Source organism: Salvelinus fontinalis, chromosome 12 (genome assembly GCF_029448725.1).
Source record: "Salvelinus fontinalis isolate EN_2023a chromosome 12, ASM2944872v1, whole genome shotgun sequence".
Taxonomy (NCBI): domain Eukaryota; kingdom Metazoa; phylum Chordata; class Actinopteri; order Salmoniformes; family Salmonidae; genus Salvelinus; species Salvelinus fontinalis.
Genome location: NC_074676.1, coordinates 14,514,020 through 14,540,093, shown reverse-complemented (window position 1 = coordinate 14,540,093; position 26,074 = coordinate 14,514,020). Strand labels below are relative to the sequence as shown.

The 26,074-nt window shown below is 43.7% G+C and overlaps 1 protein-coding gene across 4 annotated transcripts; it reads left to right on the top strand.

Annotated features, from left to right (window-relative positions):
* The first annotated feature begins 905 nt into the window (after nt 1–905).
* Nucleotides 906–25,258, top strand: LOC129866852 (pannexin-2-like). Of its 4 annotated transcripts, none has more exons than XM_055939831.1 (7): nt 1,566–2,836; nt 4,148–4,227; nt 7,885–8,654; nt 13,030–14,144; nt 14,889–15,015; nt 15,243–15,431; nt 16,264–25,258. In XM_055939831.1, exons 3-7 carry the CDS (start codon nt 8,426–8,428, stop codon nt 16,572–16,574), a joined length of 1,971 nt encoding a protein of 656 aa, XP_055795806.1. In that variant the 5' UTR covers nt 1,566–2,836; nt 4,148–4,227; nt 7,885–8,425; the 3' UTR covers nt 16,575–25,258. The 4 variants fall into 4 exon arrangements, with proteins under 4 accessions (XP_055795809.1, XP_055795806.1, XP_055795807.1 ...); XM_055939832.1 differs by having other exon boundaries at nt 4,148–4,231; XM_055939834.1 differs by lacking the exons at nt 1,566–2,836; nt 4,148–4,227 and adding an exon at nt 906–1,547.
* Nucleotides 25,259–26,074: the final 816 nt, after the last annotated feature.

The window sequence follows — 26,074 nt, the reverse complement described above, 5'->3', positions numbered from 1 at the left end:
GAGGTTGTTGTCCTGGTACCACACTGCCAGGTCTCTGACCTCCTCCCTATAGGCTGTCTCATCATTGATCAGGCCTACCACCGTTGTATCGTCAGCAAACTTAATGATAGTGTTGGAGTCATGCTTGGCCACGCCGACATGAGTGAACAGCGATTACAGGAGGGTACTAAGCGCGCACCCCTGAGGGGCCCACGTGTTGAGGATCAGCGTGGCAGATGTGTTGTTGCCTACCCTTACCAGCTGGGGGTGGCCCGTCAGGAATACCAGGATCCAGTTGCGGAGGGAGGTGTTTAGTCCCAGGATCCTTAGCTTAGTGATGAGCTTTGAGGGCACTATGGTGTTGAATGCTGAGCTGTAGTCAATGAACAGCATTATCATGAAGGTGTTCATTTTGTCCAGGTGGGTGAGGGCAGTGTGGAGTGCAATAGAGATTGCATCATCTGTAGATCTGTTGGGGCGGTATGCAAATTGGACTGGGTCTAGGGTTTCTGGGATGATGGTATTGATGTGAGCCATGACCAACCTTTCAAAGCACTTCATGGCTACATGAAGTGCTTTGGGTCGGTAGTCATTTAAGCAGGTTACCTTGGTGTTCTTGGTTACACCCCAGCACAAGGTGCACCTGTGTAATGATCATGCTGTTTAATCAGCTTCTTGATATGCCACACCTGTCAGTTGGATGGATTATCTTGGCAAATTAGAAATACTCACTAACAGGGATGTAAACAAATTTGTCACAAAATGTTAGAGAAATAAGCTTTTTGTGTGTATGGAACATTTCTGGGATCTTTTATTTCATCTCATGAAACATGGGACCAACACTTTAAATGTTGCATTTATATTTTTGTTCAGTATAAATCATAGCCTATTCCCACTTGATGTCCTCTTTGTTGTTTCAGCACCAAGGACAGGGTGCGGGTGCGTGAAAGATAGCCTAGCCTATTCATCAAAAGTGCATGCAGATCTCACCAGCGGATCAAAACAAAGACGAAGCCTTTCTATATAAAGCCAAACCCATAAAAAATGAAGAACATTGCCTCAAGCAACTGCCACTTGTGACAACACATTTGTTTCTTCGGTCATCATTGCGACGCTGCAGTGGCGGAGAAGAAACCCTATATTTGGAAGCAGTCGCGAGGAGCGCCACCGAACCGGCGAAAACCGGCTAGTAACCTGACTTGTCGCTGAACGGAGTCTGGAGTGGCCCACCTTGGCTTCGCTGCGCGTTTGCCGAGCCACTTGCGGGCTTGCTATCGATCTGACCTGTCTTGCCAGAAACTGCCTTCATATAACCAGACGCACCACACCCCTGAGCAAAAACACAGCTGCATGATTGGGGTTGAGGCGAGTTATGGCAGAGTGTTCCCGGCACGCTTATGCGATCTGTCCACACAGACCTGCTCAAATTATGAGTCTGGGGGGTTATAATGCCTACATAACAAGGGAAGATTGGTTGACTGACTGACTGCTCCGCTCCTCCTGAGACGCCAGACAGAAACTGCTCCATACAGCAGCGTAGCCTACCGATGAATGAGGAAATCCTTAAGGTTGGTGCTATCCGGAATCCTTGGGACGTCCCTACCCTAAACCCTAACCCCCTAACCTTGACCATTACCCTTATCTAACCTTAACCCCGATTTTAAACGTTTGGCTAAATGAAATAGCTAAACTAAATGGATAATAAGACGATATTTGGAGCTGTATTAGATTTCAGGCTCTGATCTTGTCCAATCTTGATACTGTTTCCGGTAATATGGTCAGGTGCAGCAAAGAAAGACCTAGTAAAGTTGCAGCTGACTCAAAACAAAGCAGCACACGTTTCCCTTAACTGCACATACAGAACTAACATCAACAACATGCATGACAATCTTTCATGGTTGGGAGTTGAGGAGAAACTGACTACTTCTCTTCTAGTCTTTTTAAGAAACATGTCTGTGTTGAAAATTCCTAACCACTTGTATAATCTATTTGCATGCACTTCAAACAGACATACTGTACATACTCCACCAGACATGCCACTATGGGTTTCTTCACTGTACCCAAAACCAAAAAAAAGACAATGCATCGCTAAATTATGTATAGCGCCATGTTATCCTGGAAAGCTCTGCCACCAGATGTTACTTGGGCAAAAAGCAAGTGTATCTTTAAAAAAACAGATAACAAACATATTGTATCACAGCGCCTCTCCTATTTCTAAATATCGAATTTAACTGTACTGTATATACGAATATGAATATGTATATATTAATTGTGTGTAAATAGTATTTTTGTTGTTTCTTGGTGTCTTTCCAATATATACATATTTTGAATTTAATTTAATATCTTATGTTATTCGTATCTATAATATACTTTGTCGTGTATTTATAGCCTACGTTTTTACGTGGAGCCCAGGAAGAGTAGCTGTTGCATGTGCAGTAGCTAATGGGAACCCTAATCAATTAGACTAAACTTAACTATTTTAAATTTAAACTTCAATGGGGTGACGTCAGAGTTGGGACGTCCCAAGGATCCCGTTTAGACTACATCCAAGGTTTCGCGCTTGTTTCCCTATCTGAAGATCACAACCCGTTGTCCGGGTTTTCACAACACAGTCAAATATACATCTAAATCAGTATTTGTCGTTTCAATTTGGGCAAGGAGCGTGGAAGCAATAATTAGTTGAATCATAATGCATTAATTATTGCGTCTTTGGTTCTGAAGAGAGGAGAGAGACAAAACCGGGAGGGGAGGGTGTGGAGGGGTAAAGGCGGAACAAACCGGTGTGCCCTGATAGACGCTGTAGCGGCTCGCCCGCACTGCAGATTAACTCTTAGCAGGCCGAGGATGCACAGGACCGGTGAGTAGATTATTTCCTCTCTTTGTGTAAATGGGCGAATTTGAATCGACAGTAAATTCTCGGGCTGATATATTTTCCTTATAGATGGACGCTGAATTTCCTGTGCCTGTCACCAATATGGACAGGTGGACTGTAGCAAATACAGGTAGCCTATTGAATCTCACAGAGCTGAAAGTCTAGTACGAGTCCTTACTACACCCTTCTCAGACTCACACTCAGATCTTCAGCATCCCATCTACATTTCAGGAGCTGTTCACCGCTCCGTACTGAAACGGCGTTACTTAAAGCAGAGTGTTTTGTTCACCGCTCCGTACTGAAACGGCGTGATTTATAGCAAGCAGTGTTTCGTACACTGCTCCTTTGATGTAAAGTAGCCAATAGCCTGTGGAGGACTAGTCAAACCAACAGTGCGGCATGTTTGAGAATGACTCTTGGGAAATGTCACTAGACTAGTAGAGGAAACCCTATAATATCATATTATAGCCAGTAAGTAGCATATAATTCGAACCACAATGGCTTCATTGTTATGTTATTGGAGCCTTTCGTTTAGCAAGGGAGTTGCATTTGGTGTAGTAGGGATAGCCTTATCGCTATTGTTTGCAGGGATACCTATCTTTTTAAGTTTGCTCAACCTGTTATTTGTGCACTTGAAGAAAGCTAGCCTATAACAGATTGAATTAGCGTTATACTGCAGACTGTGCATTGTTGATGTAAGATTACACCATTAGCCATACTCACTTTATGACAACTTTATGACAAGAGTAGCTTGTTCTGGGTTTTTTGGAAGGAGGCCAATCTATAAATTGAGGATCACACTCGGAATGGATGTTCACTAATGCTCAAAATGAGGAGGACCGGTGAGAGTACTTGAAAGATCACACAGTTCCACTCACTTTCCTTTAAACATACTGTGAATTGTGTTAACTGCTTCAGCAAAAGTGAGTCTACACCAGCAGCGACTGTCTATAAAACAGGGACAGCCTTAACCAAACATATGGTTTACAGTAGCTAGTGAATGTGGGCATCCCTTTAAAAAAAAAATTCAACTGTGTGGCATAAACTGTTGTAGGACTTTTGCCAAGGGCTCACCACTGCCAGAAGCTGAGTGTTTGAAATGCGATATTGTCCCCTACAAGACTACATTGATTTACAATTGGCAACTGTTGGTTGTAAACCAGATATTTGGACTTGTGGGACAAACATTTACAAGAATCATCAGGTCATAAATGTGGCCTACACCAGTAGCCTAAAGAAAATACTGTTTTATTTTTTTGTGCCCAAGTTGAACCAGCCCTTTCACCTCTGTCTCAGGGCTTTCTCTTCCGTGATCCAAGGGTCCCACAAAGATGGACCTTTGCTCTGCATCTTCGCTCCGGGTGAAGTTCCCTATAGTAGGTACAGATCTAAGATCAACTTCCCGTCCCCCAATCCTAACCTTAACTATTAGTTGGGAAAATGCTAAACTGACCCCAGATCAGCGTCTAGAGGCAACTTCACCCTACACCTGTATCTTCAAAATTAGTAAAAGCGTGTTATCTATTCATCCTTACAAGTCAGCACTGTCGCTACCCATGACTAATGTTTCATTACTGGCGGCTTGACAAGTTGACAGTTTATCTCACAGTGATTTATTTCAGATACTTTTACAGTAGATGAACTTCATTCTATTCTACATATTGCAGTATGTTACGCTCAGATACATTCCATTTGTCATCATAAATTGTATCATGCATACGCTGAAAAATGTAAGGCTTGATAGCATTCAACAGTAAAAAAGTAGAAACGGTATTATTGGAGGACATAATAGAGCAGAATTCTATGAAAACCAAATTGTCATAATATTAATGATTGGTCTCAGCTAGGGGCAGGGAGGGGAGGGTCCGGGAAGCCATTTTATGGAGTAAGTCATGATTCAAACAATCCAGTTAGTAGACATGTTTCCCGTCCCTCTGTCCTTGCACAATGTAATCATTACAGTCTCTCTTCCCCTCTATCTGCAGAATGAATGGGCCAGCTTCTGTGTGAATGATGAGAAAGAGATGGAAAGAGAAAGAGATGGAAAGAGAGAGAGAGAAAGTAAGATAGAGAGAAAGAGAGGGGAGGGGTGTTGCGGTGAGGTGAGCCAGGACAATGTGATCACAATCCTCTCGAAGGACATTCACGTAACCTTCCTGTAGTGTGCATGCAGCAGCAGCAACCCCCTCCTCACTTGCAGAGTGCAGCAGTGGCAATGGGACGCACACAAACACATGCATGCACACCTGCACACACACACAAAGCATTAAGAAGCATCCCTGACAGGTGTCGTGGAGTCTGACATTTGACATCCCCAGGTTGGACATAGTGTTCAATAAAGATAATACCTCACAGCTCCAGGGGGGAATAATATCAAATCAAAGTTTATTGGTCGTGTACACAGAATTGCAGATGTTATTGCAGGTGCAGCGAAATGCTTGTGTTTCTATCTCCAACAGTGCAGTAATACCTAGCAATTAAAAAATACATACCAATAAATAATTAAATAACAAAACACACATAAAAATAAGTTATGTAGTATGAGCCACTAGAATACCACATATACATATAAAGTGGAAGAAAGTATGTAAACATTATTAAAGTGACCAGTTGTCACACCCTGACCTTAGAGATCCTTTTTATGTCTCTATTTTGGTTTGGTCAGGGTGTGAGTTGGGGTGGGTATTCTATGTTCTATTATTTGTATTTCTATGTTTTGGCCGGGTAGGGTTCTCAATCAGGGACAGCTGTCTATCGTTGTCTCTGATTGAGAACCATACTTAGGTAGCCTTTTTCCCACCTGTCTTTGTGGGAAGTTGACTTTGTTTATGGCACATAGTCTTTAGCGTCACGTTTTGTAGTGTGTATTGTTTTGTTCGGCGTCTTTTCTAAATAAAATAACATGTACGCTCACAACGCTGCACCTTGGTCCTGTTCATTCAACAGCCGTGACACCAGTGTTCTCTATGTACATAGGGCAGCAGTCTCTAGGGGTAGAATACCTGCTGGTAGCCGGCTAGAATAGTGACTAAGGTTCAGGGGAGGGTACTGGGCGGAAATAGAAGCTGTTTCTCAGTCGCTCAGTCCCAGCTTTGATGCACCTGCACTGTCTCCGCCTTCTGGGTGGTAGCGGGGTGAACAGGCCGTGGCTCGGGTTGCTGATGTCCTTGATGATCTTCTTGGCCTTCCTTTGACACTGGGTGCTGTAGATGTCCTGGAGGGCAGGCAGTGTGCCTCCGGTGATGCATTGGGCTGACCGCACCACCTTCTGGAGAGCCCTGCGGTTGCAGACAGTGCAGTTGCCGTAATGGGGCGGTGATCCAGCCCGACAGGATGTTCTCAATGGTGCATCTGTAGAGGGTCTTGGAGGCCAAGTTGAATTTCTTCAGCCTCCTGAGGTTGAAGAGGCGCTGTTGCATCTTCTTCACCACACTGTCTGTGTGAAAAGGAACCATTTCAGGTTGTCATTCATGTGCACACCGAGGAACTTGAAGCTTTTGACCCTCTCCGCTGCGGCCCCCTCGATGTGCATGGGGGTGTGCTCTCTCTGAATGACCAGAACATGAGCATATTTCATATGACAAACAATAACATGATATAAATCGCATTCTGAGAATATTGATTGACTCAATTGTTTGGGAGTGTTTGGGAATAAACATATGCCCTTGTATCTGGCGGTGCAGAAAAGCTTTGTAAGGCTTTCCAAGGTCCTCTTTCTCATCAGAGAGGGTGACTTCGCCCTTCAGACTACTGAGCTACTTACAGACTACTTCTTTCAAATCCTCAAAAGGTTTACAGCTGCATCATTTAGAGCATCTTGACTGGCTGCATCACTGCTTGGTGTGGCAACATCACCGCCCTCGATCGCATGGCGCTACAGAGGGTGGTACGGATAGCCCGGTACATCCCTGGGGCTGAGCTCCCTGCCATCCAGGACCTCTATATCAGGCGGTGTGAAAGCAAGGCCCGGGAAATTGTTAAAGACTCTAGCCACCCAAACCATAGACTGTTCTCTCTGCCACTGCACGGAAAGCGGTACCAGTGCATGAAGTCTGACACTAACAGGCTCCTGAACAGCTTCTACTCCCAAGCTATAAGACTGCTAACTAGCTAACAAAATGTCTTCTCGGACTATCTGAGTTGACCCTTGTACACACACAAACACACACACACACACACTCACTTCACTTGCTCACACACACATAACATGCACACACATTTATACTGAATCTGCACACATTCACACACACACTCACATACAATCATCATATACGCTGCTGCTACTCTGTTTATCACATATACCTGATGCCAAGTCACCTTACCCCATACATACAGTATCTACCTATATCACTCCAGTATCCCTGCACATTGTAAATATGGTCTTGGAACAGACCCTGTATATAGCTTACTTATTTCTTCAGTTTTTTTGTTCTACCTTATGTTATTTTTAGTACTACATTGATATTGATGACTGCATTGTTGGGTTTAGAGCTTTCAAGGAAGGCATTTCACTGTACTTGAGCCCCCACTACTACTGAGTGGGTATTTAAGGCACATAGCCACACAAGGTGACACATAGTAATACTATTATTTATATCATATAGATAATATGGCTCCCAAGTGGCGCAGTGGTCTAAGGCACTACATCTCAGTATAAGAGGTGTCACGGTGTCAATGGGACTTCCAATCACATCCAGCTGTGATTGGAAGTCCCATTGGGCGGCGCACAATTGGTCCAGGGTATGCTGTCTTTGTCAATAAGAATTTGTTCTTAACTGACTTGGCTGGTTAAATTAAAAATATTTATATGGATGAACACTGGATGAGACAGCCTTTCAGTTAATTGCCAAATGGTGTACCTGTGTGCTTCTCTGATTATAGAGATTATCCTAACCAGATAACTTACTTAAACTCTTTTTAATGTTCACTAAGCTTGTGTTTTTGTGTTTTATTTTTTTCAGTCTCTTTTTGGGAAAAAAAGGCCAACATTTTGTATGTTTAAATCAAACTAATTGCCAATCTGTCTTTCACAGGAAGAAGGACAGGAGGTATCCCTTTTGCTCTGGGCATGGTACAAACTTACAAACTCATCTGCGAGGAACCACACTCTTTGAGAACCGAGATAAAGATCATATGTCCTCTCTTCAACCTGACACTGTGTGTGGACCAAAGCCAGGTGAAGGTGAGAGAGGACAAAAGCACAGAATGTACACAGCACAACTGGAACACACTGAAAACCACTGACTGAACCTAACGTCCTTTCTCAATGTTGGAAGAGACAGTCAGAGAGCATTGTTTGTCCCACTCACTCTCAGTGAACATACGCCAGACTGTCCTGTGTGAGTAAAGGTAGCTAGGAGGACGGGGCAAAAGGTGGGAGGTCCCACTCACAGTCAGTGAAGATCCCAAGACACCCAAGAGACTATCCATCAAGACCCAGCCATTACTGACTTTACATAGCCACATAACCAGGTCTGGCCCAGAGACAGCCAGTCCTTGGTGTGTGGAAGTAGCCCAGTTTGTGTGGGTGGAGGTAGCTAGGAGGAGGGAGCGCCAGTTGTCTTCTCAGGCCGGATGCAGAACATCCTCGAGCAGAACTTAGACATGGCCACGGCTCTGCTGGCGGGGGAGAAGCTGAAGGAGCTGATTCTGCCTGGCTCTTCCCAGGATGAGAAGGGAGGCATGCTGGCCGGCCTCATGGTCCAGCTCAAACTAGAGCTACCATTTGACCGCGTCGTCACCATCGGCACCGTCATTATCCCCATCCTGCTTGTCACCCTCGTCTTCACAAGGAACTTCGCAGGTCAGTGGGTCGGCCAGACGGCAGATCTGGGTTCAAATACTATTTGAAGTCATTTGAAATACTGTGCTTGATTGAGCTTGTCTGTGGTAATTGAACCAATAGAATAGTTGCAACAGTACAAACCCCACCCATTTGGCACAGCAGGCAGACCAGAGCAAACGCTAATAGTATTTAAGATTTAGAGTTGTATTTGAACCCAGGTCTGGCAGAGTGCCCATAGAGGGGGCTGTGACAGTGCCGTGCTGCTGCTGTAAACGCCAAACACACACAGCAGGCTGGGAACGTTCTGTCCTAATGTGTTGTTGTTGACTCATCACATCAGCCTCTCACTTAACACTGAACCAGAGCACAGATACTGTAGTCAGCTGTAGTAGCTTCATGTTTTTCATACTATGACATTGGTATATAGAAAAAAACAAAAACAAAGGTTGCTCTCACAGACAAAGCCCCAACAACATTGGCATTCACAATGTCTAACATGCTTTATGTTATTTTTATCAGAATGATTGAACACCATAGAGAGATCTGGGGAGTTGAGGGTTAGTATGCAATGTATTTGGTGTTTGATGTGAGAAAGATCAGTGCAGACATTAGGCTGGGCCACTCTGGTGAACAGAGAGGGAGAGGAGAGGAAGGTGGGGGCGTAGCTTAATGCTGAGTCAGGCTGTCTGCATAGCAGCACCAGCCAGCTGTGACTGAGCATTTCACATAGTGTTGGGCGGAGCCCATTTCTGCATTTTCTGCACTGCTCCTCCCCAAAACTCGAAAACATTGGTCACCCATAGGACTCACTCGATAGGCCGAACACACATCTGAAGTGCCATGGCAGCAACCGATGACAGCAGTGCAATGTGCACTATATTACATTTAAGTACAATGCAATACTTATTGTATTGATGTCCTTGGTTAGTGCCCTCAAATTGTACACACTTATTGTATTGATGTACTTGGTTAGTGCCCTCAAATTGTGCACATTTTGGTGGATTTAACTCTCCTAAAATAGGTGGAAGAACAATAAAGAACAATAAAATAAACTTTCTCAAGCCCGAAAAACAGCCTTTTCCCAGACACAGTACTCGTCCCCCAGCCACCTGACTCAGCGCTCTGCACTCAGTGTGCAATGTTGTCATGCTCGGTCCAACACTCATTAAATGAAAGTCACAAGTGCGCCTCGGGGACAGATCTGCCCCTGAACCACCCAGACCTTGGCAGTCGGCAGTCGGCAGCCGAATGGCCTTGCTGCTTCCGTGCTCAGCATAACAGGGAAAGAGTGGATGGAATACAAGTGTGGCTTGAAGTGATGCCTCCTCCTCAGTCTCCTCTGCATTTGGTTTTATACCATGAATCAGCACTATCAAATCAAATCAAATTGTATTGGTCACATACACATATTTAGCAGATGTTATTGTGGGTATAGCGAAATGCTTGTGTTCCTAGCTCCAACAGTGCAGTAGTATCTAACAATTGACAACAATACATACAAATCTAAAAGTAAAATAATGGAATTAAGAAATATATAAATATTAGGACGGGCAATGTCGGAGTGGCATTGACTAAAATACAGTAGAATAGAATACAGTATATAATATGAAATGAGTAAAGCTGTATGTAAACATTATTTTAAGTGACCAGTTATTCCATGTCTATGTATATATGGCAGCAGCCTCTAAGGTGCAGGGTTGAGTAACCGGGTGGTAGCCGGCTAATGATGGCTATTTAACAGTCTGATGGCCTTGAGACAGAAGATGTTTTTCAGTCTCTCGGTCCCAGCTTTGATGCAACTGTACTGACCTCTCCTTCTGGATGATAGCAGGGTGAACAGGCCGTGGTTGATGTCCTTGATGATCTTTTTGATGATCTTTTTGGCCTTCCTGTGACATCTGGAGAGCCCTGCTGTTGCAGTGCAGTTGGTATACCAGGCGGTGATACAGCCCGACAGGATCCTCTCAATTGTGCATCAGTAAAAGTTTGTGAGGGTCTTAGGGGCCAAGCCAAATTTCTTCAGCCTCCTGAGGTTGAAGAGGCGCTGTTGCGTCTTCTTCACCACACTATCTGTGTGGGTGGACCATTTCAGATCGTCAGTGATCTGTATGCCGAGGAACTTGAAGCTTTCCACCTTCTCCACTGCAGTCCAGTCAATGTGGATAAGGGTGTGCTTCCTCTGCTTTTTCCTGAAGTCCACGATTGTTGACATTGAGGGAGAGGTTATTTTCCTGGCACCATTCTGCCAGGTCCCTCAACACCTCTCTGTAGGCTGTCTCGTCATTGTTGCAGGCCTACTATGGTTGTGTCGTCTGCAAACTTGATGATTGATTTGGGGGCGTGTGTGGCCACGCAGTCATGGGTGAACAGGAAGTACAGGAGGGGGCTGAGTACACACCCTTGTGGGGCCCCTGTGTTGAGGATCAGTGAAGTGGAGGTGTTGTTTCCAACCTTCACCACCTGGGGGCGGCCCTTCAGGAAGTTCAGGACCCAGTTGGACAGGACCGGGTTCAGACCCAGGGCCCTGGGCTGAATGATTAGCTTGGAGGGTACTGTGGTCTGTATCAGATGGACGAGGCAATCCTTGTCTTCCAGAGACTAATGAAACCTGAGAGCTCTTCAGACATACAGTACCAGTCAAAAGTTTGGACACATTTACTCATTCTTGGGTTATTCGTTATTTTTACTATTTTCTCCATTGTACAATAATCGTGAAGAAATCAAAACTATGAAATAATCCATATGGGATCATATAGTAAGCAAACAAGTGATAAACAAATAAAAATATATTTGAGACTCTCCTTTGCCTTGATTACAGCTTTGCACACTCTTTGCATTCTCTCAACCAGCTTTATGAGGTAGTCACCTGGAATGCATTTCAATTAACAGGTGTGCCTTGGTAAAAGTACATTTGTGGAATTTCTTTCCTTCTTAATGCGTTTGAGACAATCAGTTTTGTTGTGACAAGGTAGGGGTGATATACAGAAGATAGCCCTATTTGGTAAAAGACCAAGTCCATATTATGGCAAGAACACGTCAAATAAGCAAAGAGAAATGACACTCCATTATTACTTTAAGACATGAAGGTCAGTCAATCCGGAAAAATGGCAAGAAATTTGAAAGGTTATTCAAGTGCAGTCACAAAAACCAAGCACTATGATGAAACTGGCTCTCATGAGGACCGCCACAGGAAAGGAAGACCCAGAGTTACCTCTGCTGTAGAGGATAAGTTCATTAGAGTTAACTGCACCTCAGAATGCAGCCCAAATAAATGCTTCACAGAGTTCAAGTAACAGACACATCTCAACATAAACTGTTCAGAGGAGACTGTGTGAATCAGGCCTTCATGGTCGAATTGCTGCAAAGAAACCACTACTAAAGAACACCAATAAGAAGAAGAGACTTGCCTGGGCCAAGAAACATGAGCAATGGACATTAGACTGGTAGAAATCTGTCCTTTGAATATTTAGAATGAGTCCAAATTTCAGATTTTTGGTTCCAACTGTTGTGTCTTTGTGAGACGCAGAGTAGTTGAGCGGAGGATCTCTGCATGGAAGCATGGAAGAGGAGGTGTGATGGTCTGGGGGTACTTTGCTGGTGACACTGTCATGATTTATTTAGAATTCAAGGCACACTTAGCCAGCATGGTTACCATAGCATTCTGCAGGGATGCGCCATCCCATCTGGTTTGCGCTTAGTGGGACTATTATTTGTTTTTCAACAGGACAATGACGCAACACACCTCCAGGCTGTGTGAGCGCTATTTGACCAAGAAGGAGAGTGATAGAGTGCTGCATCAGATGACCTGGCCTCCACAATCACCTGACCTCTACCCAATTGAGATGGTTTGGGATGAGTTGGAACGCAGAGGGAAGGAAAAGCAGGCAACAAGTGCTCAGCATATGTGGGAACTCCTTCAAGACTGTTGGAAAAGCATTCCAGGTGAAGCTGGTTGAGAGAATGCCAAGATTGTGCATATCTGTCATCAAGTCAAAGGGTAGCTACTTTGAAGAATCTGAAATATAACAAACACTTTTTTGGTTACTACATGATTCCATATGTGTTATTTCATAATTTTGATGTCTTCCCTATTTTTCTACAATGTAGAAAATAGCAAAAAGAAAAGAAAACCCTTGAATGAGTAGGTGTGTCCAAACTTTTGACTGGTACTTTATGATGAAGTGGATCAATGGTATTTCCCCCCCACATAAGAACATCTATAGAATGAACATTATTCTTATAAGGACTGACTGTAAAAAGTATGGCAATTCAATTGAACTCATTTTATATTCATTTCATTCACTTACTGTAGAGATGACAAACGTCCATAACCATCAGTCATGTTGTAATGTCTCATTATGACAACTAATTCTCTCCATCTTTTCCCTCTCAGAGGAGTCAATCTACTGCTATACGCCTCACAACTTCACCCGTGACCAGGCCCTGTACGCGCGAGGCTACTGTTGGACAGAGCTGCATGACGCCGTGCCCGGGGTGGAGCCTGAACTTCGACCTTCGCTGTTCGAGCACAAGTTCCTGCCCTATGCCCTGCTGGCCTTTGCTGGCATCATGTACATCCCTGCTCTCGGCTGGGAGTTCATGGCCTCCACAAGACTTACCTCCGAGCTCAACTTTTTGCTTCACGAGATCGACAACTGCTACCACCGGGCGGCCGAGGGTCGGGCCCCTAAAATCGAGAAGCAGATCCAGTCTAAAGGACCGGGTATCACTGAGAAAGAGAGACGTGAGATCATCGAGAACGCGGAGAAGGAGAAGAGCCCCGAGCAGAACCTGTTTGAGAAGTACCTGGAGAGACGAGGCCAGAGCAACTTCCTGGCCAAGCTGTACCTGGGGCGCCACCTGGCCATAATCTGCCTCAGCTCCATCCCCATCTCCTACCTGAGCGCCTACTGGCACCGCCAGCGCCAGAACGAGTTCAGCTGTGCCCTGGGGGAGCCTCCAGACACCAGCAGCATCCCAGAGCTGAGGCTCAGCGTCAACTGCAAACTGCCGGCCGTGCAGCTGCAGCGGATCATGGCCGCCGTGGACATTGGCCTGCTGAGCACCATGAACCTCGTCATCCTGGTCAACCTGCTGCACCTGTTTGTGGTGCGCAAGTCCAACTTTGTGTTCGACAAACTGCACAAGGTGGGCATCAAGACGCGGAGGCGCTGGCAGAAGTCCCAGTTCTGCGACATCAACATTCTGGCCATGTTCTGTAACGAGAACCGTGACCACATCAAGTCACTCAACCGCCTGGACTTCATCACCAATGAGAGCGACCTCATGTATGACAACGTGGTGAGGCAGCTGCTGGCCGCGCTGGCCCAGTCTAACCAAGATGTCACGCCCACTGTGAGGGACTCAGGCATCCAGACCCTAGATCCCAATATGGACCCCTCTCTCCTGGGGGTAGGGGAGCTGGGAGGGGAGCCGTTGGTCATCAAACGACCACGCAAGAAGATGAAGTGGATCCCCAGCTCCAACCCTCTCCCGCAGCCCTTTAAGGTAGGACCCCATACACTAGGCCTAAATGTTGCCTGTCGAAGGTCTGCATATTTTGGCCACTTATAATAGGCTGGAAACTCTATATGTTTGTCTAAAGGTAAATTACACCTAGTAAGTTTATTTATGTTATGACTAATTACCACCACATGAAAAGAGGAGATTCCAGATTTTAGACCCAAATTAACTTGATTCATCTTGTAACTTGCCCGGCCTCAAGTTACCTGTGGATTTCCTTCAGGTTAATAACTGAGGATAATAATGTAAATTAATATAAGCAGTAAAATAGTCTTCACCCACTGTGCTGAAAAACCAAAGCAGCACTTACTGTACAGTGGGTTGTACTCAGTGGACCAGAGCAATATCAGCGATATTCTTATCAGCGTTTATTGTGAAGACTTGACATGGGCCTTTTCCGATTGAAAGGCCCATAGAGAAATTAGGCTCTCAGCAAGAGATGGCACAGTGTACTCAATTAGAACTCTCTAAAGGCAGAGAACCTAATCGGTTTCAATCAGAACTAATAATGTTATATCTGTTAAAGGGATCGTTGACTTAAGTTTTTGCCAATTTATTAGGGTGATGTCGTTTCATCCAAACTGTTTTTAAGTTTGTTAAAACCTGAGGTAACCCTTACTAAGTCAGGAAAAACCTTAGGTAAGGAAAACCTCCAAAAAGTGAACTATCCCTTTAATAATCTATTCCTACTTGGGATAATTGTACTAACTGTCCATGTCCATTGTGAAGGAACCTCTGACAATGACGCGTTTGGAGAACAGCATTAAGCCTGAGAAGCCCAAACTGGTGAGGAGGAAAACAGTGGCAGAGAGCTACGTCGCTCCTTTAAGCAAGAGCACACAGTACTCTGCTAAAGGTACTGTACTGAGAGCAGTGACATTACTGTAGAAAATTAGGGTAAATGAAGGTAACGTTTATGGTTACTCAGAATTTTGCTATAGGACTCTATTTTGTATATTTGACTAATCTTTTGCTTCTGGAATATCACATGCTGTACATAAAGTTGTGCAATTTGTGCACTTTTCAGTCCCACTGTTGTGTTTGCTGACCATATCTGTTGAATCTGTTGAATGCCGACTGCAGATATGAGCACGATGGAGAAAAAGCATAGTCGCAACTTTTCCCTGGATGTCCACCCGTACATGCTGACCATCCGTAAGCCCACCAAAGTAGAGACAGTCAGTGCAGAGCCTCTACCCCCAGACCACACCCTGGACGCGGTGTTCATCGAGGGCACACACACCATTGTCCATGTCTCCGCTTCTATCACAGGTAAGATTGCCATGCTTAATCTCAGGAGGGATCTGTCACCAAGGCAACCAAACCATATTCTATATATACTCCTGTGTCCCCTGATTCTTGTTGACGTTTTAGATCAAGGAGAAAAAGGTGAAAAATAGCCCACTAACAGAACACTTCACTTAATGGAATGGTGAGGTTTATTTGCAATATATAGAACCCAGAGTTTTTCATGACCAATTCGTCCTTATAAGCTACACCAGGATTCCCCAACTGGCGGCCCACGTGTGATTTTACTTGGCCCCTCAAGTTTTCTGAGCAAAAACTTAAATAAATAATAATAATAATCATGTGCATAATTTTCATTGTTGGACATAAAAGACTGTAAAAACACCAGGAAATCAGTGATTTTAATCTTAGAAATCTGTTTCCAAGTATTCCAATGCAAAATAGAGAGATGTGATTGTAAGCAAATGTAAGCAAGGATTGAAGTGATTATGTGTTAGTCAAACATATCTGTTTGGGCTTCTTGCGGTCAATTGGCCCACAGCTGAATGTAGTTGATGATCCCTGGGCTACACTCTTAGAAAAAAGGGTTCAAAAGGGTTCTTTAGCTGTCCCCTATAGGATAACCCTTTTAGGTTCCAGATTGAAACTTATTTTAACCTGGAACCAAAGGGGTTCTTCGAGGTGTTCTCCTATGGGGACAGCTGAAGAACCCTTTTAAGTTCTAGATCACACCTTTTTTTCTAAGAGTGTACAAGTAGGCAAAAACTAGGGTCTAATGTTTTTCCGGGTTAGGTCATGTGGTCTGGAAAAATTCTGGGCCTGTGTACCGTTCTGTTTTCTCTCTCTCTCTTTTTAGAAAAGAAAGATCGCACTCCAGAATCCACCAACACAGTCTTCTCTACAATGACCGTCCCCACCAGCACCTATATGAACGGTGCCACTCCCAGCCCCAACCCACCCTTTCTTGTTGACCGCCACCTTACAGAACCCCTGATCGAGCAAGAGGAGCCTGAAGATGCCCAGCCTGCAGTCTTCACTCGGATCCCTTCCCACCAGCTGCTCAGTATGCATCAGCTACTCAGTATGGAGGAAGAGGAGGCTAGAGGCCAGGGGGCCAGACTGTCTGAGAGACCCGGGGGGGAACTGATTTCTGCTGGGGAGTGTTAAGGAGGAGACACACACGTCCCATCCCACCTATAGCCAAAAGCCACACTGTCCCCCTGACCCCTAGTTATGCTGTGCTCATACCTCACTACTACTCTGGTGAAGGCACTGAGTGCGAGTGCTGATGGTGCTGAACCAGAATTTTTAGCTGGAGTGTTGAAGATTTAACAAGATGGAGCATAAGAGAGGAAGTGGTTCAATGTGTTCTGATCTACCCATAGTCATCTGACTGCTGTTACTCTCTCCACACATGAAGACTTCGTTGAAATGCACACAGGAGCATTATCTTTGTAGATCCTGCACAGTTGAATGGAGCATTTGTTGGTCATGTTCTTGACTTGGAGAGGAAGCAGCTCTTAATGAAAAAGATAAGAAAGAGAATAGGGAAGACATACGGTTTGAAGCTTTTTAAACACATTTTAGAAAAGCACACAATCTATAGTTCATTCGGGAAGTAATCAGGGCCTTCACTTTTTCCACATTTTGTTACTTTACAGCCTTATTCTAAAATGGATTAAATAGTTTTTCCCCCTCATCAATCTACACACAATACCACATAATGACTAAGCAAAAACAGGTTTTTGGAAATGTAATAATGAAATATCACATTTACGTACACTACCGCTCAAAAGTTTGGGGTCACTTAGAAATGTATTGTTTTTGAAAGATAAGCACATTTTTCTGTCCATTAAAATAGGATCACATTGATCAGAATACAGTGTAGACATTGTTAATGTTGTAAATGACTATTGTAGCTGGAAATGGCTGATTTTTAATGGAATATCTACAGTTGAAGTCGGAAGTTTACATACACCTTAGCCAAATACATTTAAACTCAGTTTTTCACAATTCCTGACATTTAATCCGAGTAAAAATTCCCTGTCTTAGGTCAGTTAGGATCACCACTTTATTTTAAGAATGTGAAATGTCAGAATAATAGTTGAGAGAATGATTTATTTCAGCTTTTATTTCTTTCATCACATTCCCAGTGGGTCAGAAGTTTACATACACTCAATTAGTATTTGGTAGCATAGCAATTGTTTAACTTGGGTCAAACGTTTCAGGTTGCCTTCCACAAGCTTCACACAATAAGTTGGGTGAATTTTGGCCCATTCCTCCTGACAGAGCTGGTGTAACTGAGTCAGGTTTGAGGCCTCCTTGCTCGCACACGCTTTTTCAGTTTTGCCCACAAATTTTCTATAGAATTGAGGTCAAGGCTTTGTGATGGCCACTCTAATACCTACTTTGTTGTCCTTAAGCCATTTTGCCACATTTTTGGAAGTATGCTTGGGGTCATTGTCCATTTGGAAGATCCATTTGCAACCAAGCTTTAACTTCCTGACTGATGTCTTGAGATGTTGCTTCAATATACCCACATAATGTTCCATCCTCATGATAGCATCTATTTTGTGAAATGCACCAGTCCCTCCTGCAGCAAAGCACCCCCACAACATGATGCTGCCACTCCCGTGTTTCACTGTTGGGATGGTGTTCTTCGGCTTGCAATCCTCCCCCTTTTTCCTCCAAACAGAACGATGGTCATTATGGCCAAACAGTTCTATTTTTGCTTCATCAGACCAGAGGACATTTCTCCAAAAAGTACGATCTTTGTCCCCATGTGCAGTTGCAACCCGTAGTCTGGCTTTTTTATGGTGGTTTTGGAGCAGTGGCTTCTTCCTTGCTGAGTGACCTTTCAGGATATGTCGATATAGGACTCGTTTTACTGTGGATATAGAAACTTTTGTACCTGTTTCCTCCAGCATCTTCACAAGGTCCTTTGCTGTTGTTCTGGGATTGATTTGCACTTTTTGCACCAAAGTATGTTCATCTCTAGGAGACAGAACGCGTCTCCTTCCTGAGCGGTATGACGGCTGCGTGGTCCCATGGTGTTTATACTTGTGTACTATTGTTTGTACAAATGAACGTGGTACCTTCAGGCATTTGGAAATTGCTCCCAAGAATGAACCAGACTTGTGGAGGTCTACAATTTTGTTTTCTGAGGTCTTGGCTAATATCTTTTGATTCTCCCATGATGTCAAGCAAAGAGGCACTGAGTTTGAAGGTAGGCCTTGAAATACATCCACAGGTACACCTCCAATTGACTCAAATGATGTCAATAAGCCTATCAGAAGCTTCTAAAGCCATGTCATAATTTTCGGGAATTTTCCAAGCTGTTTAAAGGCACAGTCAACTTGGTGTATGTAAACTTCTGACCCACTGGAATTGTGATACAGTGAATTATAAGTGAAATAATCTGTCTGTAAACAATTGTTGGAAAAATGACTTGTGTCATGCACAAAGTAGATGTGCTAACCGACTTGCCAAAACTATAGTTTGTTAACAAGAAATTTGTGGAGTTGTTGAAAAATGAGTTTTAATGATACCAGCCTATGTAAACTTCTGTCTTCAACTGTACATAGGCATATAGAAAACCCTTTTGCAATTATGTTAGCACAGCTGAAAACTGTTATGCTGATTTAGACTAGTTGAGTATCTGGAGCATCAGCATTTGTGGGTTCGATTACAGGCTCAAAATGGCCAGAAACAAAGACCTTTCTTCTGAAGGCTATTTCATGCGAGAAATTGCAAGAAACTGAAGATCTTGTACTACGCAGTGTACTACTTCCTTCACAGAACAACGCAAACTGTCTCTAATCAGAATAGAAAGAGGAGTGGGAGGCCCCGCTGCACAACTGAGCAAGAGGACAAGTACATTTGAGTATCTAGTTTGAGAAACAGACGCCTTAAGTCGTCAACTGGCAGCTTCATTAAATAGTACCTTCAAAACACCAGTCTCAACGTCAACAGTGAAGAGGCGACTCTGGGATGCTGGCCTTCTAGGCAGAAAAAGCCATTTCTCAGACTGGCCAATAAAAAGAAAAGATTAAGATGGGCAAAAGAACACAGACGCTGGACAGAGGAAGACTGGAAAAAAGTGTTATGGACAGACGAATCTATGTTTGGGGTGTTCAGATCACAAAGAACATTCGTGAGACGCAAATAAAATGAAAAGATGCTGGAGGAGTGCTTGACGCCATCTATCAAGCATGGTGGAGGCAATGTGATGGTCTGGGGGTGCTTTGGTGGTGGTAAAGTGGGAGATTTGTACAGGGTAAAAGGGATCTTGAAGAAGGAAGGCTATCACTCCATTTTGCAACGCCATGCCATACCCTGTGGACGGCGCTTAATTGGAGCCAATTTCCTCCTACAACAGGACAATGACCCAAAGCACAGCTCCAAACTATGCAAGAACTATTTAGGGAAGAAGCAGTCATTCGGGTATTCTGTCTATAATGGAGTGGTCAGCACAGTCACCGGATCTCAACCCTATTGAGCTGTTGTGGGAGAAGCTTGACTGTATGGTATGTAAGAAGTGCCCATCAATCCAATCCAACTTGTGGGAGGTGCTTCTGGAAGCATGGGTTGAAATATCTTCAGATTACCTCAACAAGTTGACAACTAGAATGCCAAAGATCTGCAAGGCTGTAATTGCTGCAAATGGAGGATTCTTTGACGAAAGCAAAGTTTGAAGGACACAATTATTATTTTAATTAAAAATAATTATTTATAACCTTGTCAACGTCTTGACTATATTTCCTATTCATTTTGCAACTCATTTCATGTATGTATTCATGTAAAACAAGGACATTTCTAAGTGGCCCTAAACTTTTGAACGGTAGTGTAAGTATTCAGACCCTTTACTCAGTACTTTCTTGAAGCACCTTTGGTAGAGGTTACAGCCTCGAGTCTTCTCGGGGATGACACTGCAAGCTTGGCACACCTGTATTTGGGTAGTTTCTCCCATTCTTCTCTGCAGATCATCTCAAGCTCTTTCAGATCGGATGGGGAGTGTCGGTGCACAGCTATTTTCAGGTCTCTCCAGAGATGTCCAATCTGGTTCAAGTCTGGGCTCTGGCTGGGCCACTCAAGGACATTCAGAGACTTGTCCCAAAGCCACTCCTGTGTTGTCTTGGCTGTGTGCTTAGGGTCGTTGTCCTGATGGAAGGTGAACCTTCGCCCCAGTCTGAGGTCCTGAGCACTCTGGAACAGGTTTTCATCAAGGATCTCTCTATACTTTGCTCTGTTCATCTTTCCCTCAATCCTGACTAGTCTCCCAGTCCCTACCGCTGAAAAACATTCCTGCAGCATGATCAAGGATGCCAAATAGTCACATTTCGCCGTTTTGAACACAAAATAGGTTACCTTCGTGATTTGTGTAGATCCAATGAGAAAAGTTTTAGCGGGTGTGATGCACGTTTGGAGCAACACTGGCTGTATCCAAGGCTCAGCCAATCGTTCACATAACAACATAATGCAGCACGCGACTGAAGAGAGAACCAATTTGCTAGTTACAGCATCAGCGCGCGCTCTGGAAAGACAACGGAGAGCGGAGAGGCAGTTTGCCAGTTACAGCAGCGCATCCCCTGAACGATAACGAAGAGGTTGGTGAGAAGGTGATGAAGCGTACTTCATGAGCTGTAACCGAAAAACAACTGGCATTTCGAAAGTTTTAGGTGAGGGAGATAGTGTGGTGGAACAAGTATTGTTAGCATTGTTACGTATCTTACTAGCTGGATCGAATTCTCTGTTAGCTAGCCAGAGAAATGTTGAGCAACATTAGCCAACTTAACTGATCAAATAATTGAGTTTATGGTGTGAAAATTAGCTGGCTAATAAAGTCAGACAGCTAACGTTAACGGTAGCTAATGTTACAACATCAGATGCGCTAACGTTAGTGACCGAACCAATTCGCTCTAGTACTAACTGGTATACAACTTCTTGCCATTCCTCAAGTTATAACATGTTAGTTGCCCACTGGACCCTGGCAATCTGTGAATAGTTAACTAGCTAACGAACTAACTACTATCTGTGAACTAATGTTTTCTCTCTACAGTATGTGGTTAATTTTCAGAATGAGAGAATTAGGTGAAAATGAGGCATTCCTTGTTATACAAATGGACTCAGGGATCAAGTGAAGCTGGAGCTGGGCCTGGCTTAAGCTGGATGTCACTATAGAGGTGAAAGGCTACACCACATCCTTTCCCTCTTTCTCATTTTTTTTCAATGTAGTGTATAAAAGGGGTATGCCAGGTGTACTCTGCCTGAAAGAGATCACTTCTGCCTACAAAGGGTATCATGCTCTGCTGACACATTGTAGAACAGATGTCCACAGGCAGAAAGTGTACAATGTAGTAACGTACAGTGTAGCCCAAAGATATTGCTTTTGTTGTGTTGAATTTGACATTAACACTTGTGTGTAAGTGAGGGGGGATTATTTGGTCGCGGCCGGCTGCGACGGAGCCTGGACCCGTACCAGGATCTCTAGACCACTTCGCCTTAGACCACTTCGCCACTCGGGAGGCTGCTTTCTGTATTAAAAAAAATATATCTGTGAGTTAGGTTCACATTAACCACTTTTTATTTTACACACAGAGACTGATCATGTAGATCATATTATTTGTTGTTTAATTAGTTAAAACCTGCATTTCCACCTACCAGGGATTTTTTAAATGTTTCAGTGCCACAAAAAAATTCACCTTTTTGGGCCCTTACCAGTTTGTTTCCATGCATGATGCTGCCACCAACACCTTGCTTCACCATAGGGATGGTGCCAGGTTTCCCCAGATGTGACGCTTGGCATTCAGGCATAAGAGCTCAATCTTGGTTTCATCAAACCAGAGAATCCTGTTTCTCCTGGTCTGTCCTTTAGGTGCCTTTTGGCTAATTCCAAGCAGGCTGTCATGTGCCTTTTACTGAGGAGTGGCTTCCGTCTGGCTGCAGAGATTGTTGTCCTGGAAGGTTTTCCCATCTCCACAGAGGAACTCTGGTGCTCTGTCAGAGTGACCACCGGGTTCTTGGTCACCTCCCTGACCAATTCCCTTCTCCCCCGATTACTCAGTTTGGCTGGGCGACCAGGTCTAGGTTCCAAAATTCTTCAATTTAAGAATGATGGAGATCACTGTGTTCTTGGGGACCTTCAATGCTGCATACATGTTTTGGTACCCTTCCCCAGATTTGTGCCTCGACCCGATCCTGTTTCTGAGCTCTGAGGACAATTTCTATGCCCTAATGGCTTGGTTTTTGCTCTGACATGCGCTGTCAACTGTGGGACCTTATATAAACAGGTGTGTGCCTTTCCAAATCTTGTCCAATCAATTGAATTTACCACAGGTGGACTCCAATCAAGTTGTAGAAACATCTCAAGGATGATCAATGGAAACTGGATGCACCTGAGCTCAATTTTGAATCTCATAGCAAAGGGTCTGAATACTTATGTAAATAATGTATTTCTGTTTTTATTTTTCATAAATTTGCAAAAATATCAACAAAAAAACTGTTTTTGCTTTTTCATTATGGGGTATTGTGTGTAGATTGACTATAAAAAAAAAAATCATCCATTTTAGAATAAGACTGTAATGCAACAAAATGTGGAAAAAGTCAAGAGGTCTGAATAGTTTCAGGATATATTGTATATACAGAACAAAAATATGAATGCAACATGTAACAATTTCAACAATTTTTTATTTTTTTATTTTTTACCCCCTTATTTTTTCTCCCCAATTTCGTCGTATCCAATTGTTAGTAGTTACTGTCTTGTCTCATCGCTACAACTCCTGTACGGGCTCGGGAGAGACGAAGGTTGAGAGCCATGCGTCCTCCGAAACACAACCCAACCAAGCCGCACTGCTTCTTAACACAGCGCGCATCCAACCCGGAAGCCAGCCGCACCAATGTGTCGGAGGAAACACCGTACACCTAGCGTCCTGGTCAGCGTGCACTGCGCCCGGCCCGCCACAGGAGTCGCTAGTACGCGATGAGACAAGGATATCCCTACCGGCCAAACCCTCCCTAACCCGGACGGCGCTAGACTAATTGTGCGTCGCCCCATGGACCTCCCAGTCGCGGCCGGCTGCGACAGAGCCTGGGCTCGAATCCAGAGTCTCTGGTGGCACAGCTAGCACTGCGATGCATTGACAATTTCAACATTTTACCGAGTTACAGTTCATAAGGAAATCAGTATATTTAAATAAATTAGGCCCTAATCTATGGATTTCACATGATTGGGAAGTGGCACAGCCATGCGTGGGTCTGGGAAGGCATAAGCCCACCTACTTGGGAGCCAGTTCCAAGCCCAGCCAATTAGAATGAGTTTTTCCCCACAAAAGTTGTTTTTAAAGACAGAGACACTTCTCAGTTTCATCAGCTGTCTGGATATGCCAGATGTGGAGGTCCCTGGCTGGCGTGGTTACACGTAGTCTGCAGTTGTGAGGCCGGTTTGACGTACTGCCAAAACATTTTAAACAACGTTGGAGGCGGCTTATGGTAGAGAAATTAACATTAAATTCTCTGGCAACAGCTCTGGTGGACATTCCTGCAGTCAGCATGCCAATTGCACCCTCCCTCAAAACTTGAAACATCTGTGGCATTGTGTTGTGTGACAAACTGCATATTTTAGAGTGGCCTTTTATTGTCCCCAGCACAAAGTGCACCTGTGTAATGATCATGCTGTTTAATCAGCTTCTTGATATGCCACACCTGTCAGGTAGATGGATTATCTTGGCAAAGAAGGCATGTTCACTAACAGGGATGTAAACATACAGTATTTGTGCACAAAATTTGAGTGAAAAAAGCTTTTTGTGCGTATGGAAAAATTCTGGAATATTTTATTTCAGTTCATGAAACATGGGACCAACACTTTACATGTTGCGCTTATATTTTTGTTCAGTGTAGAATTCCATAAAGACTGCTTCACCAACAGCCACATTATGAAAACATGTTTATAAAACATTCATATTATTGCTTATGGTCCCTCTATCGAAGTGTACTGAAAGCCAATGCAATACACTTTTTAAAAATCTGCACTGCAATATATGCAAAATATCACATAATGTTGTTTGTGGCAATAATGTTTACGCTCACAAGTTATAAAAATGTTTACATACTATAAATAATCTATAGACTGTATGTAGCCCTATCTCAGTTGTTGTGGTGTGCTCACACATAAATGTTCCATTAGTTAATCAGTGTCATTTGACCATACAGAAGACAGGGAGAGGAGGCAAAGTGAGAACGCACCTACCTTATAGAAGACTGGGCTCCTCAAAGGTGCAATATGCAACTTATGTTTTACCATTTGCACACTTAGCCCTGAAGCAAAACTAAAAACAAATGGTTGCGTTCGTTTAAGTTCCCCTACAAACAAGTGCATGGGCAGTACTTTTGACTGGGAATGAAAGTTACAGATTGCACCTTTTAATGGGTTCCTCTCACACCACTAGTGCACTTATTAGGTAAGGTTCGCTGATCCATCCACAAGGGAAGTCATAGGTTGGATTTTCATGTGTTAACAAAAATGTCAAATTCAGAAACACCTTCACTTTAATTCATATAGGCAAGCATATGCATTATTGCCAACTTTCAAGTTAAAATCTCCTTGCTATGGATCTACGAAAGGTATTCCAAACCTGCCACCTCTCAACGTCAGTAGAAGTGACTGTTTTCATGACCTTTCAAGGTGCAGTGGTCTTTACGCCAGGACTGCAATTCAACTGAAACCTGGACTCATTCAGGGAGAGTGCTGGACATTGCAGTCATATCCAGCTTTTCTTGTGGACGTTATGAACAATAAGGGAAATTATACGTAGATATAGAAACCATTGTACACAATAAAATGCACAGCATCTGAATGCTTTGCTTTTGACTGTCCTACCTTTTCACCATAGGCCTACGTTGCCACGCGCCACCACATTGAGAGCAACAACAGCACCCCATGTCCAATGCCGCGTCAGTAACACTTGGTTATTGTGGTGGCTCATTACTCACCAAAGACAATGCCCCCTGAAGTTAACGAATGGGAAGTAGAGTACTGTAGTTAGTAGAATTGTTATTAGGATATAATAGCACCTTTCACCAGGTATGATGCAGTAAACAAGGGGGGGATGTGTAGCAACCACCATCAATCGTATGTCTGAGCAATTGGTAACCTAAACTGAACAGTGATGGCAGAACAATCTACAACAAGCATGTATTCTGAATGAACACACTGAGGATTCCTTAATGTTGTCAATCTGTCATCTTGGGCAATAAAACATGTCTCTGTATAAAAGGGCCATATGATGTGCATGTAAAATATATTAGAAACCTTAGAATATCTCACTGGTATGTGACAAGAGGAAGGCTTAGAACACTTATAATACAAATGTTGTACTTACACGGTTTGTGACAATGCAAAGTTCACTTTCCAATGAGATACATGTGTTGTTATGTTCACAGTCTAACATGCACTAAATACATAGTTTGGGAAACTACCTGCCTGGGTATGCTACCTAATAAGATATTATTTAGCACACTATCCCCTTGATGTACTTAGCACACTAATGCATTCAAAAGCACTTTAAATATGTAGCACACGTTTATGAGTGTGAGCATGTCGATAGAGCAGTGCTCCTCCTCACCGTTTTTATGGGTTGGGAACCTCAGATTGGGGAAAGAAACAGTTTTGT